Here is a 15,759-nt window from a genome sequence, read left to right as displayed (position 1 = left end):
ATAAGTAAATATATTAAGGTGAAGTTGAAAACCAGCAGCACAGTTCACGCCATGGGAGGCAGTTTATTCCTTGGTGAAAAGGAAATGGATGGGGGAAGGAGGAATTTATTTTCCTGATGTTGACATTTGAGGTTTAGTTTCTTCCATCATCCATTAATGGAGAGCTTGACAATTGACAACCAAAAAGGGAATCCATTTTTTGTAGCAAATGTTGGAAAGGGTCAAAGGAAAAGGGCAAGGTAGGAAACATGTATGTAATAATTATATAGAAAAATCAACACATTTTGTGGTCCATCAGACAACTATTGGAAAATGAGAGTGAGCCAGAGTCACGAGATAATATTTAAAACAATTCTCAGCTTCTTACCAAATTTAATTTTATTTATATATACATAAATATGCCCAAATCTAAGCAAATTGAATAATAATATATATGTCTATATAATAAAATTCAAAGCCTTATATTAGAATAATTAATACAAGCATATATAGTAAAAAGTTTTTTAGGAATTAACTTGATTAGTAAGTGAATTTGCTATGGTGTGTGAAGATTGATTCATAATACTCTTAGTTATGGAAAACAAAAAAAAGGAACAAAAATAGCAAAAAGCTTGTAAAATGTAGGTTTGGGTTGGGTTGTAAAGCCACTCATAAATTGCTTAAAGTCCAGCTTGAAGAAACTTCATCCTACAATTTTAATGAGTTGAATTTGAGCTCGAATTTGAGTCTATAAAGGGGTAAATTTTATTTTACTTTTAATTATAAATTATAAATAAGTTGAGCGCCAGTACACTTTTATTGAGCCTGATTTATGTTGAGCTCAACATGACTTGACTCAGATAAATTTACAGCTATCGATCTCATCAGCAACTGGTTGTGAAAATTTTATCCATGGAATACTACGAACAACTGGTAATTGACATGCATTTTTTCCAAAACATAAAATCTAAAGAGATCCACCTGGGGACCTGGAACTTTTATATTATTAGTTGAGAGATTTGGGTTGGGTTAAAAGTTTTTGTAAACTAGAGCAGCTGTACTGTAATAGGACCAGAGTTACGAAGTTATCATCAAGTGATAGTGGCCATTCTGAAAGCAGGCACATGATCTGCCTGTAGATGTGGGGTCCCGTGACATTTGTTACGAATCTTGATCAAAGCAACGGATCAAGAAACGGGTTTCTCAGCTTAGAAGCTAAACCTGTACCACTAGAGCCTACACTACACAAGTTGAAGAATCCCCAGACGTATATAACTTTTTGTTTTTTTCTGGAGAGTGGTTCTCAGACTTTTAGAACATACGGTCCGTGAAATTTAATTTTCGTGGCTCCACTTTTACTTCTTGGAAGAAATGCAAGAAATCGTACCTTCTTCCTTGTTAAAATTTCCAAGAAATTGATGTTATTTTAGAAATTAATGTTGATAGGAGGCTATGTCTGATAGGCAGTTAGGTACCTATCCATCGCCTTCAGTTCACTCAGCCAGGCGGTAATCAGGATAGGGTTTTCAACATCTTAGTCAATTACGCATGGGGTGTAAATTGTCCCTGTTGTATTGACCTCACCAACGAAATTTCATTTTCAATGGTAGGTATTTGCAGAACTTCCACCAAATAAATAAATAACAATAAATTTCATTCTGCATTCGTCTAATTTTTAAAAATATTTTCATATATCGGCAAATAAATTATACATCTTTTAATTGTTTTTTTTTTTTCTTGTTTTGATAACTAATCTCCAAGCTAATTAATTAAAGTTTATGTTTGTTAAATGGATGAAGAGGTTCTTGATATTGATATACCAATTAGGTACATCCCTAGGTTAGTAAAATTGGAAAAAGAAGGTTTATTATTCAAGAAGTGGGGTTTGTGCATGTACATACATGTAGGGTCTGACTTCATTCGCCTTTAATTTTTATTCTTGCTTTGTAAAATGACGACTTCTGTGTCTGATCACAACTGACCACTTTTGCTTAGGGATGGATGCTTTGGCTCCTGAAGCTGACAAGTGGCCTCCACCCGGTGGCGCGTGGGAACAATTAGATCTCGATCACTGTTCGGTGTGGTGCTTCCAATTTATGATACAAGCTCATTTGTTCGAAAGTGCCCATTTTAGCTATCCTCACCATTAATAACCAACCTTTATAAGCAGCTAGCTTTTTCCCTCAACTGGGGTTCTGAGATTTGACCGTTTTATATATTCGTTACCCTATTACAGTATTACTCATTAGCTCATTATTGTGATTGTGATTACTGATTAATTATCAAACGATGCACCACCAAACCCTTGAAGAATTTATTCTGTTTCCTTTTTTATAAGGGTATCTTTTCCTTCGTCTTGATCTGATAAAACTGTCTCATATCACGCACAAAAACGACACAAGAAAATTCTACTGAACCAGCAAAACGATGTAAGTAGGGGTGAGTATATAATAACCAAACCCCCAGACCATGCACACCTATATACTATAATATGTGATGTAATGTCGCGGTGCACGTCAGCCTAAACGGCGTTGATTTCGGTGATTCCTTCCTTTCTTTTTTGTCTTACTCTTCAATACTCAAACTAGGAGTGGGAGAAGGTAGAACAGAAACCCATATTTCAAAGCAACACATGCCCAGTATTCTGATCTCACGAATCACCATGAAGAAGCTAATATTCTTCCAAATGGGTATCCTTTTTTTTTTCTTTCCTTTCAAATAATTTGTAGTTTCTGATTAATACATAATTTTTTTTTATCGATGTGGATGAGATTTGCATATAATTAAATTGCAAGTCACGCACCATTTTTGCTCTAACCTAATTAAAGTGTGTAGTATTAATTACTCAAAAACTCTAAATCCTGCTTAATTAGGGCAGCGGAAGAATGGAAGTTTTTGGAACATCTTCTACTTTAAGAGTCAAAACAGCAAATTACCATACCGATCTCATAGAGTCATCATCAATAAAGTTACGAGATTTCAAATCAAAGCTATACTATATATTTATTTGATTAGTTCAATTAATTGGCGAATTAAAATACAATCAAGTTAAAAGATTTACTCAAAACTTGTTGCTTGCATGTGATTTTGCACCTGGAAAAAAAAAGAAAAGAAAGAGAAGCAGTTTGGTAGAGAAGAGTTAAAATAACCAACATGCATTTACAAGTAGATGATTATGTAATAAGCAAAAACTAGCATGCTGTCTCTGTCCTTTGCTTGCTCTATACTATATATACAGTATTATTTTTGGTGCTAAATGGTCATATATAAAGAATAATAAAAATTAATTATGATGAGTACCCACTAAACTAAATTCAACTACATGTTGCTAACGTGAAAAAGAATGGAGACCCTTTTTTGGGAATGATATAAAATTAATGTTTCAAGATTTTTAAATGGAAAGAAAAAAAAGAAAAAGGAAAAAGATTGTATAATATGTACAAGTGGTTGTTATAAGACAAACACATGGAATATGGAATATGTATAGCCCAAAGCATTTGACAACATTGCAAGTGAGCCATAGAGAGACATGTTGACCGGATATTACCATACTACAAAGTTACAAACTGTGTAGAATTAAGTAATCCAAAGAAAGAAAGAACGAAAGAGAATTTTTAATTAATAGAGAAAAAGAAATTGAATTTCCCGGAGAATCTAGAGCGCATCAGGCGCTGACCGCGGCTTCGAAAAGTATTAACAAATGATTATCATTTTCTAGTCATATTGTCGGCATTGTAATCAGCTTATAAACAAAAGGAATAAACGTAATTAAAATAAAGAAATGCAGCAATTTGAACGGGAGAGAGAGAATAAGAACAAAGGAAGAGAACAAGAGAAGAGACTAATTATATAGAATAAACCTAGACAAGGTCACGTCCATAAGTCACGTGATGGAACCCCCATGTTGACGCCGAGGAATATGGTTTGATTTTGTTTTTGCATTTGTTGTGGGTTTCCACGCGCGGGTGGGGCTCGACAGTTGGGTTTAGCCAAGGAATATTTGGACACGGAGAGGGAATATTGGAGATCAAAACCAAGATTTTAGACTAGACAAATACTACCCGTTCGTTCAATTTAACGTTGAGCTCCGACTCCGTTTCCAATTCCCACGCGCTTTCTCCCTACTCCCCCCTCCTCACATGTCTCACTACTGCCTTAATAATATACTAATATTCAAGAATTTCTACCAGTTAAGTTATAAACTTTATTAGTACTTTAGAACCCATTGGTGATAAATATTAAACTTTTTTTTTTTTCAAATCGGTTATAGTTTAATTGATTGCAGATATAAAATCTTTTCTATAGATCATATATATTAGAGATTTTACTGATTGATAACTATTATTCAACTGAAAAGATTATTTCATATTTCATAGAAGTGAAAAGGTTTTCGTACTTTATAATCTATGATATTATTTCAGTCATTTAATTCTTAATAAATTGAGAAAAAGAAAAAATTCAATTCTTTTGTGCACTAACATTTTTTTTTTTTAAAAAAAAATATTCAAAAAAACATTTAAAAAAAAAATTAAAACTCCGTAATGAGAGTCACTGCTTAGTTTATAAATGCAATTAATGTGTTGTTTAACTATTAATGATAGAAAGAGTCAATTTAATGAAAATTATTGCACTATTGGCATTGGAACAAGTGTAAAAATAGCAAAAATCAACAAGCTTTGACTCTTTTAAGATAGGGCCAGAAATTGTTTTTGAATCTCCCTGAATTTGAGCATAGAATTAATTGGAGGGGGAGAAGAAATTAAAGCGCGTGGGGCAGCATCAATCTTTAAGTTAAATCAGAATGAGAGTGGGTAAGAAGTAATTGCATGTGGGTCTGTGACCCGAGTGTCGCCGGACAGCCCACCCAATCTGACACTTCTTCTCTTATAAGACTCTATATTCCTATTCTTTTTCCCTTATTCTTCTTCACGGGACCAAAATTTAATCCCTTGTAGTTGTATGTATTGTTTATATTTCTGCTATAGTTCTTATAGTGGAGCGTCGCACGTGTACAGCTCGATATTTATGGGAAATTTAATTGCTACGTGCGTGCCAAAGACTACTTGGACTAGACTATAGATAGAGAATTTTCCTCCTTTGGTAGTCTTGCCCTTACTTGACTGGACTAGAGCTGGCAATAGCAATGGTCGGTTTAGGACAAGAGCTAAGGTTGTGCTGGAACTTGCAGAACTTCTCCACTTGCTATTTCCTCATATGTGTTTTGCTAATAAAATAACTATTTAAGCTTAATTTTTGTATTATTGGGTTTAATCACAAATGCAGATTTTTTTTTATTAATTAGACTGTATAGTTAGTCAAAGAAATTCATAAACCTAATCATTAAAAAAAGAAATTTCCATTGATAAATTAATCAACATATCAGACCATTTCTCCGTTTGATTGAGATTGTCATTTTTTGAAATTGAATTTCTGTACAATGAATTAATTGAAGTGTTTACAATACAATTAATTAAATTTATTTAACCATTTAATAATTCAAGTTCATAATCTATAAAATGCATATGGTAAGTTTATAATTCAAGTTTCAGCTCATTAAGAGGTGAATTGCTTTCAACAAATATTTACTTTATTCATGAATAGATCGAACTGGCCTCATTTGAGGAAAAAAAGTGTGGAACTACACGATTCAAGACTTGTTGATTGTGTGTATAGAGTTAATTAGATGCAAGAAGTAGAGGTTTGCAAAATAACTAGTCAATTTTTAAAAAGAAGAACGGAAAAAAAAGCAGGTACAACATCTTTGATAGGGATAATATTTATTTTGGCCTGCTAGTCAATCCTCGTTGGCTATACATATATAGGAAAAACGGAAATGCTTTAATCCTAGCTAGTAAATGATATAAAAATCACAATTAAAAATAAAGAAATTATGATCAACAATTAGGAAAAAAAAAAAAAAAGGTTTAAGGAATGTAAAAGGGTCGCAATCCATCAAACGTTGATAGATTGCGAGAGGTAGGGGGAGAGATAAAGCGTAAGAAGGAAAAAGAAAAAGGAAAAAAGGAAAAAAAAAAAAAAAACTCTATTCTCTTCCAAATATTCCTTTGAACAGTAACCTCCTTTAGTTTTCTCGAATCCCAGCCATTATATCCCCTGCGAACCTCCTTTTCATTCTCCGCTAGAAGGATAAAGAGAAAAGAGACCATCTCTCTCTTTCTCTTTTATATCTACCTATCTCTCTGAAGAAATGTCTCTGATCCCTCTGCAATCTTGAATACACAACTTCCCCTTTTTTACTAACTTTCTTTTTAAACCATCATCCCCAGAAAACCTCTGTTACTTTCTCCTTTCTTGCATTTTTTTAATCTGACTAGTACTCCCTGCTCTCTGCAATTCCCTTCATCTCTGTTTATATATATATATAAAATTTTCCCTTTCTCTGATCCCCTATATCTATTAACCCTAGACTGATTCTACTAATCAAGAAAAGCCTATTGTTTCTCCTTTATTTTACTTTACTTTACTTTACCTTCTTCGTCTATCTCTTTCTCTCTCTCAACACCCATGCAAATCATAAGCCACTCATGATATAATCATGTTATCGGTCACAACTCCGTTGCTTTTCAGCTATCAAAGCTCCATCGATATAGCTCTCTCTTCAAAGTTGTAGACTTTTAAAGTTCTTGCCTTTTTATTAATTCTACTTTCCTTATTTGTCTCTCATTTTTAATCCCTTTTACTTTTTGCTCATTCTTTCTCTATCTCTTTCTAATTACTAGTTTGACTAAATTAAATAATTAATTAGATCTCTGTCATCCTCCTCATGTTTTCAAGCTCAACTCCGATAATGAGAAGTGCATCAACTTTGCCTGATCTCTCCTTGCAGATTAGCCCACCATCAGCTTCTGATTGTGAAGCTAAAAAAATGGCATATGAGGGAGTATTATCAAGGAAAGCTCTTTACAGTGATAGGAGCTCAACTACAGATTCCGGCAGCAGTGGAAGCGATTTGAGCCATGAAAATGGCTTCTTTAGTCAAGAAAGGAGTTATAATCTTGGCCCTAGTGAACCCACTTTGAGCTTAGGTTTTGAAATGACTGATTTGAGTCATAAAACACTGCCACTACCAAGAAATCTTAATAATCACATTCATAACCATCATCATCATCACCAACCTCAAATCTATGGCCGCGAGTTCAAGAGAAATGGAAGAATGATTAGTGGAGTGAAAAGAAGCATTAGAGCTCCTAGAATGAGATGGACCACAACTCTACATGCTCATTTTGTTCATGCGGTCCAGCTTCTTGGTGGCCATGAAAGTAATACTATATACAAGACGATCTAATTCATTAAGATATTCTTGCATTCACTTATTTTGTTTCTATATGTATACCTATATTTCAAGTTCACTTATTATTAAATTTGTATTTCTACAAATGGTGACAGGAGCAACGCCAAAATCAGTGTTAGAGTTGATGAATGTGAAGGATCTAACCCTAGCTCACGTGAAGAGTCACTTGCAGGTGGTGTTACTGTGTTCAATCTACAATGCTTTGAATAATTGTGTAGGCGCAGATAGTTTTCAATATTCCCATTGTTGTTCTTGCACTTTTTATCGTCGTTTTTTTCTGTATATATATTGTAATCACGCATATGTAGTGGGGATGAAGAACAAAGGGTAAAGACAAAAGGGCATCTAGAGAGGCAGAGGGTAATCTTAGGAATGTGGACTTTTATTTCTTTTTTCTCATTTTTTCTCTTTCTTGCTGTGGGTGTTCATGCAGATGTATAGAACAGTGAAGAGCACTGACAAAGGATCAGGTAAATTAGATTACCCTTCTAAGGACTACTCTAGATTTTTTTTTTTCTCTTCCATTATATTTATATTCGCTAGCTTGAGATAGCTACAGCACTTAGTTTCAAATGTGACCAAAAGCTCTTATCATTTGATTTACTGTTTTCAACTAAAACAAAAATTAGTTTGGATTGGACGGACTCGAAGTCCATGTGAATTATTTTCGGTTGGTGTCTGATAAAGCAAGACCAACGGCTTTATCTATTTGCAGGTCAAGGCCAGACAAATACGGGTTTGAAGCAAAGAGCAGGGATTGCTGATGTGGATGCTCTAAAAGCTGAAGCCAACCCTTCTTCTCTCAACCCACCACTCCCACCACCAACATCACCACTAGCAACCATACAGAAAACCCAAATAAGGTAAAAGAGCGCTTCTTTCTAGCTCTTCTATTTTTGCTGTTTGCTTTCTTTCCTAACTCCTATGGTTAATCCGTCTTAGTTTATCCTCCCCAGCATTTTAAAATGAAAAATAATTCTATGCATGAAATTAAATTAATGAAAAACGTACATGCACGCATATACACAAATGCTTCTTGGTGATGGACTTTTCTTTCCAATATGTTCTGTCTGTGCTAAATTAATTACTAGAAAGAGTCTCTAGTGCATACATAGATCTTAGGGTTTCTATTCACAGCGTTGATGATTTACGTGCATTTTTGTATGATAATGTAAAATAGTTCACATTCCACATCCGTTGGATTAATATTGTTAATTATGCCTTGATCCCAATGTAAGCTAGAAGTCAAGGGTTTGGTCCAAATCTCAATGCCTTCATTTTATTTATTTTACTATATTTATTTTGGCTTTTTTAATCCAAGGGGTAATTCATAATTGGGTTTCCACTGCTCAAGTAGTGTAGTCATTCCTTTAGTTGATCGAGCCATTAATGTTTGGCTGGATTTTGTTGGCTTATACCTGTGGACAGTGAAGAAAAAACCAAAAGATTGAGTTTAACTTGTTCTCCACATATACTATTTTATATTTATTTCCTTTTAGAGCTTTTTGAAGATGCCAAATTTCAATACTGAAATTAGTTCTTATCTGAGCATTCATAATTTCATGTTGCAGAAGAAGAAATGCATGCGTCTCTATATTCGAATACCTTTCTTAATGGAATCTTATATACAGTATTGATGATTATATTTATTACTTGGTAATTTTCTGTGAACAGAGGTTCTTGGTCATCATCAATGGAGACAAAGGACAAAAATAGATCAAACACTGAGGCATTGGCATATAATTCTCATTTCAATACACATGAGACCAAGGTATATATATATATATATATATATATATATATATATAGATTTTGTCATAAAAAACAAAATCAAACATGTAACATGTTGGATTTAATATAATTAATCAATAGCATATTTCCAAATCCTTGTGACTAATTATGATTAATGATGATGTTTTTATTAGGAAGACGGATCCATGGAAGCCCTCCAAGTGTCTGATAGGGTGAAAGAAACATTGGAGCGTAGCTCCTTGTCATCTTCAGATATGTTGGTTAACCTAGAGTTCACTCTTGGAAGGCCAAGTTGGAAAATGGACTATGCTGAGTCATCAAATGAGTTGACCCTTCTCAAGTGTTAAAACACTAACAAACACATTAATTAATTTTGTCATTTTTATTATATATATTTTGGTATGTGAACGTGCATGGACCAAAATATCTACTAATATTTTTCATGCATGTTATTGGAATTTTGTCTCAGCTGTGAAAAAAGGTGAAAATTGAAAATTGGTAACATTAGTAATTATAGAGTATATGATAAGACACGTTCACAACTGAGAAAAATTATGAAAATTGCTAGTAATGATTCTGCAATTGTCATGATGATAATGAGCTTGGGACCATGGATTCGACTGCATGTTGTCCTTGCAAGGGGTCATGAAAATGGAGGGTCCAGATTAATTCATGGAAAGGGTGGGTCAAGTTATAATGTTAAAAATCTTGGGTTATTATTATTAGTTCGTCAATCAATTGCACCCTAGTAGCAGGAACATCTTCTTAATCACAGAAATGATTGTTAGTTTATATATATATACCCATTTTGCATGTTTGACCATTGACAAGCTACTCAGCTAGAGAGTATAAAATTAGTGAATATTTGCAGGAACTATACAGGCCATTGCCAATTTCGAATGATGAATACTGTTAGCAAACAGGATGATCAAATGGACGTCTGTAATGTCCTTTCAAGATTCAACTTGCATGTGACTTGCTCCATATATATCCAAGGATTTTAACCAATGCTTTAACACCAGACAGAAAATCAAACCGATATTACTAAAGCTGGCTTCCGTTTCACCGGTTAAGACAAGTATATATATTCAGACTGGTTTTCAAAACAGTCATTGGATTTAACTTTTACAAGTTGCAATGACTAGTTCTGGATTTAAACCAAATTTTCCGGTGGGAAAAATGTAAAAATTTTCCAGAGGATGACTGATGAAAAGTCAATCATGTGTTTGTTGTTTTTTTGAGACTTGATTAAGTTGCGGTTAATTGATGGCTGACAATAACAGATACAAATGCAGTACAGACAGGCAAAAACTCTAAACGGTGTCATTGCTCATCTGTACGCGTGGTGTCTGTCATCATTTTTGTACTGGCTGCGGAAAAGGCTTTGCTCTGGTAAATTTGTATTCATTTCGGTAAAAGATTAATACAGTTCTAATCAATTTGAGTTTCTTCTTTCTCTCTTTCCCTTATTTTCATTTTTTTTTTTTTCCCACCAAACAAACAGTAGTTATTTAGGATTGTATCTCTGAAACTCCTAATAGTTCCTGCCTTCAAAATTTCCAATGATATTATGTAAACACTTAATATCATATTACTTTTTTAAGTATATGTTCAGAAATATTCCCATTTCAAAAAAAAAAAAAAAAAGAGTAAATTCCAAAATAAAAAATGATGTATTTTAAAAATAAATGAGATTTGATTATAATAAGAACAAGGAATTATTTGTATTAGGTCCGTATAAATAATGAACAATATGGAAGCGGGCGGCTCCACAGCCCAATTAAATCATGAGCTATAAAAGCCTTTTTAAAACGTCAGGCCCAAATGACCGGTTTTTGCGCTGCAAAACAGTAACGACAAATGCAGATGCAAAACGCAGCAAATGCCAATCAATTGTGCTGCTGAATTACTGATACTGACGACGACGAAGAAGAAGAAGAAAGAAATTGTTAGAATCGTCCAGCTATGATTGTTCTTGAAAAATAATTGGATCAGATTATCAGAGCACCAACAATTCAATTGCCCATACCATTTCTGAATTTTATGTATTCTCTGTTATGTTTTTCCACATTGCCCATCATTACATCATATCTTGTGCTAGATTTTCAGACAACTTACGCGTCTGTCTTTATCTCCCTCTATCCTCTTTGTCCCACTTCTCCCACCATTAATTTGCTCAATTCTTTATCTCAATCATATATGTAAATAATATCTTCATAACCATTTTTGGAGCTCTATATATTAAGATATTTTAGGGGTTTTGGGCAGGCCATACTTATTCTAAGTTTTGTATTAGGGCATTGCTATGTCATCATCATATTACAAGATTTCACTCGAATTTGAAGATAAGTTTTACTCAATTTCAGTGGATCTAACTGACCGTTGTTGCTTTGCCTGCCTGTTCCTTAAAAAAAATTTCTTGATGGTGACAGAAGTATAATTGCACAAAATTGAAGCCATCCATTTGGATAATTACATTTGATGCAGTGAAATTTTTACTTCTGTGATTCAAGCAAGACAATTTGTGCACACCAACATTAATTTACATTACAAAGCAAGCATTTTTTTAAAAATAATTTTTTTGGGGTGGAGTTGTGCAAAAATAAAATTTATCTGAAGATTCGGTCTGACAAATCAAGCTATAAATAATTGCTTAAATCATCGTAATGAGAAAAGTTCTTGCTTAATTAGGTTCTCTAATGTGGAGAGAGAGAGAGAAGAAAAAAACTTTTCTTTTTACCATGCAGTGTGTGAAATGTATGTTGAGGAAACATTATGAAAAGGTCAAGTGGCGCAGTTCTTGCGTATTTGTCATGCTTTGACATCAAGCCCCCATTCAGGTAGCTGCATACGTTGAAGCATTATTCTCAACTCTCGTCAATATGAATCGAATATTCTGTACTTCCGTCATATTTATGTTTCTTTAATCAAACATATCAGTAATTTATTATTCTATAATCGTTTATCAAACATTACCTCCGTCACTGGTGATTGCTTGTAGTTTTTGTGATGCAACAGTTGTTGGGCGTTTTTTATTCAATTAGTGGATGTAATGTGGTGATTTTGATAGGTTATCTTGAAACCCACATCTATTGGTTTGTGTGGTAGATTGAAGATACAGAATCTAACAAGTTAATCATGCTTCGTGATGTTGAGGCATATCAATGTCTAGTGAAATATAAACCCTACTGATATAATTTGGTGGGTTGACAAGCCTCCTAGACTACTTCCCAGCCACTAAACGATGGATCTAAATGATGAATGTGTACTAAAAATATTTGCTATTAACTGTCTTCATGTCACTGGTTCAGCTACAATAGGTGACTGTTAAATTATTCTGTTAGAACATTAGTGATACAAATGTTAATTCCAAGTGCAATTTGAGAATTGAATGAATATAGGGTTTATTAAAACAGGGTGTCTGGAATAGAGAGCTCTATCATTATTAATTATATTTGAAAACTTTCCGCTATCTATATATGTGAATGTGTATTCCATATGCATGCATAATTAGGGAGGCCATGTTCCTTGCCTGAAATTATCCGACTTTGTCATGCTTCATGCTAAATTGCATTAAAATATTGTTGGATTAGGCTTATAAATAACTGGGTTTTAAGTTTCATGTGCATGAATATTTCAATCAATTATGGATTCTTCTCTCCAATTATCTGCAATTGTTATATTTTTTTCCTTCATCTTTCTCTGCAATGTATACTTTCGAGGGACAAAGAGTAGCAAAGGTAGCAAGGGTAGAGAGGCCCCTGAACCAGCTGGTGGATTGCCAGTCATTGGCCACCTCCACCTATTAGGTGGTGCAGATAAGCTTCTCCACCAAACACTTGGAACAATGGTTGATAAATATGGGCCAGTATTCAATATCAGGATAGGCAGTCGCCGTGCCCTTGTGGTTGCTAGTGTGGAATCAGCAAAGGAATGCTTCACACTAAATGATAAAATCCTTGCTTCCCGTCCCACTACAGCAGCCACGAAGCATATGTGCTATAACCATGCAGTGTTTGGTTTTGCACCATTCAGCCCCCACTGGCGTGAGATGCGAAAGATAGTAATGCTTGAACTTCTTTCAAACCGGAGTCTTGAGATGATCAAGCAAGTCCAGCATACTGAACTGGACTTGGGGATAAGGAAGCTTTACGGTCTGTGGGCTAAAAATAGCTGTCTTCCATTACTTTTTGAACTTAACCGATGGTTTGATGATTTGACCCTTAATGTGATTGTTAGAGTGGTGGCTGGAAAGCAATATGCTGGTTCCTCTAATGATGATGAGTCAAAACGGTGCCGGAAAGCTATTTCTGAATTCTATCACTTGATGGGCATTTTTGTGGCTTCAGATGCACTTCCATTTCTATGGTGGTTAGATTTGAAGGGGCATGTGAAGGCAATGAAGAAGACAGCCGAGGACTTGGATGTTATACTTTCAGGTTGGCTGAATAAGCATCGTCAAAGGAGAATTTCTGTTCCAGGAGAGGTCAAGAGTGAGAAAGACTTCATTGATATGATGTTGTCACTTGAGGAGAAAGGCCGCATGTCAGGTTTTCAATATGATGCGGATACTAGCATCAAGTCGACCTGTCTGGTATGCGAACATAATGTACAAATAACTGATTAGGGACAAACTCTTGGAATAAATACATTTTATTTTTACAAGTGATATTGAATTTGAGTGAGTCAAAAGCCTTACTCTTTTAAGTTTTTATTTGCAGGCTCTTATTGCTGGTGCAGGTGACACCATAACAACCACACTAACTTGGGCCATGTCATTGCTTCTGAATAACCAACCATCATTAAAGAAAGCACAAGAAGAATTAGACCTCCATGTTGGCATTGAACGCCAAGTTGTTGAATCAGACATAAAAAACCTTGTGTATCTTCAAGCAATAGTCAAGGAAACACTTCGCCTATATCCCGTTGCACCTCTCATACCCCGGGAATTCATGGAAGACTGCTCCATAGCTGGTTATCGTGTTCCAGCTGGGACTCGCCTATTGGTAAATGTAGGGAAAATTCAAAGAGATCCGAAGTTTTGGACTAATCCATTAGCTTTTCAGCCAGAGAGGTTTCTTGAAAACCACACAAATATTGATGTCCGAGGTCATCACTTTGAGCTAATTCCTTTTGGCTCAGGCAGACGGTCATGCCCAGGTGCATCCTTTGCACTCCATACTCTTCACTTGACACTGGCTAGGCTCCTTCACATGTTTGATTTGAGAACCTCAATGGATAAGCCTGTTGACATGACTGAGACGCCAGGAACCCATACACCAAAAGCAACCCCTTTGGAGGTTCTTCTCTCGCCGCGACTCCCTGAAAAACTCTATACCTGTTGATGTTTAAAGTTTGGAGATTTGATGAGACAGGATGAGCTTTGAATAAGTGAAGTTGATATAAACAGTTTATGTTATGATTGTACTTTGTGTTAATCTGGTGTTATAGTTGACATTGTGATGTGATATCACTAATAATGTATGAAATCCAATGATTATATAATTCCATACTTAAATTTCACTCTTTTTGTTTTAGCAATTGAAATTGAAATATCACCCCTTTTTGTTTGCTTTTCTGCGTACTACTTGACTCCGAAATTCTGACAATGGAACTGATTGGGTTCGAGCTGTATTCCTAGATAAATTTTTATGTTGTAATAGATATAACTTGCTCAGTCACTTGGATTATGTTCTTTTTCCTTGTAATAGGATGTTCTCCTTATCATGTGCTGTCTTTTCAAACTATAAGGCCGTTAAACCGCAGGTTGACAAAGCAATTTGTGTCAACCAGAAGTGTGGTTAGGTATTCATGGGTTGGTCAGTCGACCACTAATATATAATTGTACTTAATGTTTCACACAAATATTCGCTCATATTTTCAAGTTCCATTCGTGCTTAAGGGATTTCATAATTTTCTTCTCTGTTCCTTTGTCCAGATGCTCGATAATTTGGTAAGAGGATTATAACAGATTATGTGTCACATGTCCTTTGGTCACTCGCGACAGTGCCAGATGGTCCATTTCTTCTCATTTAATGAAGGAGTTGGAAACCAAAGTTCAGGGGTCGAACATCTAAATTTGTTTTGTAAGATAAGCACTCCAAGCTCAAAATTGCTAGCAGATAATCAAATTGTAATTCTGTAAGCACATTTGTTAGTATACTATATTCTCTTTAAGCCTTGTTCTGAACAGGTAGCTTGTGTTTAAGTTTGAATTGAAGACGAATTTTAAATCTGAGATTTTACTGAATCCAGTAGGAGTAAATGTTGCTATAACGCAGTTTCCTTCAGCAACTAGATACTGATTATATGCTTAACTTGTACAAGTGTAATATGGAAAGCCTTTTTGAGTGCTAACAGATGGATATTCACATGGAATTGAAGCAAAAAATTGGATACTTACATTTGATGCAGGGAAATTTTGAACTTTTCTGGGGTTAAAGTAAGAAAATTTGCAGACATCAATATTTGTAGTGAAACTGCGAAAATGTTCAGGGGAAGGAGGGGGGTTGATAAAAAAAAAATAGCAAGATTACTCCCTGTCAAATTAAGCCATAAATAAATTTTGTTGGCCATAACTCGTGCTGAAACCATCAGAATCAGAAAAGGACTCGTTTAATTTAGGTGATGCAGGTGATGCAGTATATGGTAAAATGTAACATGGAAACACCCATGAGAAGGCATTGTGGCATGTTCCTTGCCATTGGTTATGTTAC

The 15,759-nt window shown here is 34.8% G+C and overlaps 2 protein-coding genes across 2 annotated transcripts; both read left to right on the top strand.

Moving 5' to 3' along the window:
• The first annotated feature begins 5,999 nt into the window (after positions 1-5,999).
• ATS (Homeodomain-like superfamily protein) lies at positions 6,000-9,490 on the top strand. The gene is made up of 6 exons (XM_012216347.4): positions 6,000-7,259; positions 7,387-7,463; positions 7,725-7,761; positions 8,007-8,154; positions 8,966-9,062; positions 9,217-9,490. Exons 1-6 carry the CDS (start codon positions 6,764-6,766, stop codon positions 9,388-9,390), a joined length of 1,029 nt encoding a protein of 342 aa, XP_012071737.1. The 5' UTR covers positions 6,000-6,763; the 3' UTR covers positions 9,391-9,490.
• A 2,030-nt stretch (positions 9,491-11,520) lies between these two features.
• LOC105633709 (xanthotoxin 5-hydroxylase CYP82C4) lies at positions 11,521-14,584 on the top strand. The gene is made up of 2 exons (XM_012216348.4): positions 11,521-13,637; positions 13,765-14,584. The coding sequence occupies exons 1-2, from the start codon at positions 12,690-12,692 to the stop codon at positions 14,386-14,388; spliced, it is 1,572 nt and encodes a 523-aa protein (XP_012071738.1). The 5' UTR covers positions 11,521-12,689; the 3' UTR covers positions 14,389-14,584.
• Positions 14,585-15,759: the final 1,175 nt, after the last annotated feature.

This window comes from Jatropha curcas, chromosome 9 (assembly GCF_041381405.1).
Source record: "Jatropha curcas cultivar XTBG-Jc1 chromosome 9, XTBG_Jcur_1.0, whole genome shotgun sequence".
NCBI lineage: Eukaryota > Viridiplantae > Streptophyta > Magnoliopsida > Malpighiales > Euphorbiaceae > Jatropha > Jatropha curcas.
The sequence above is the reverse complement of the archived record's forward strand: the minus strand, read 5'-3'. Positions and strand labels throughout refer to the sequence as shown.

Excerpts from the sequence above, each read along its gene's own strand:
- LOC105633709 (XM_012216348.4), top strand. The coding sequence starts at position 12,690 with ATGGATTCTTCTCTCCAATTATCTGCAATTGTTATATTTTTTTCCTTC. Across the intron at positions 13,638-13,764 it reads GCATCAAGTCGACCTGTCTG|GCTCTTATTGCTGGTGCAGG; the intron begins GTATGCGAACAT and ends TTTTATTTGCAG.
- ATS (XM_012216347.4), top strand. The coding sequence starts at position 6,764 with ATGTTTTCAAGCTCAACTCCGATAATGAGAAGTGCATCAACTTTGCCT. Across the intron at positions 7,464-7,724 it reads ACGTGAAGAGTCACTTGCAG|ATGTATAGAACAGTGAAGAG; the intron begins GTGGTGTTACTG and ends GTGTTCATGCAG. Across the intron at positions 7,762-8,006 it reads GAGCACTGACAAAGGATCAG|GTCAAGGCCAGACAAATACG; the intron begins GTAAATTAGATT and ends ATCTATTTGCAG.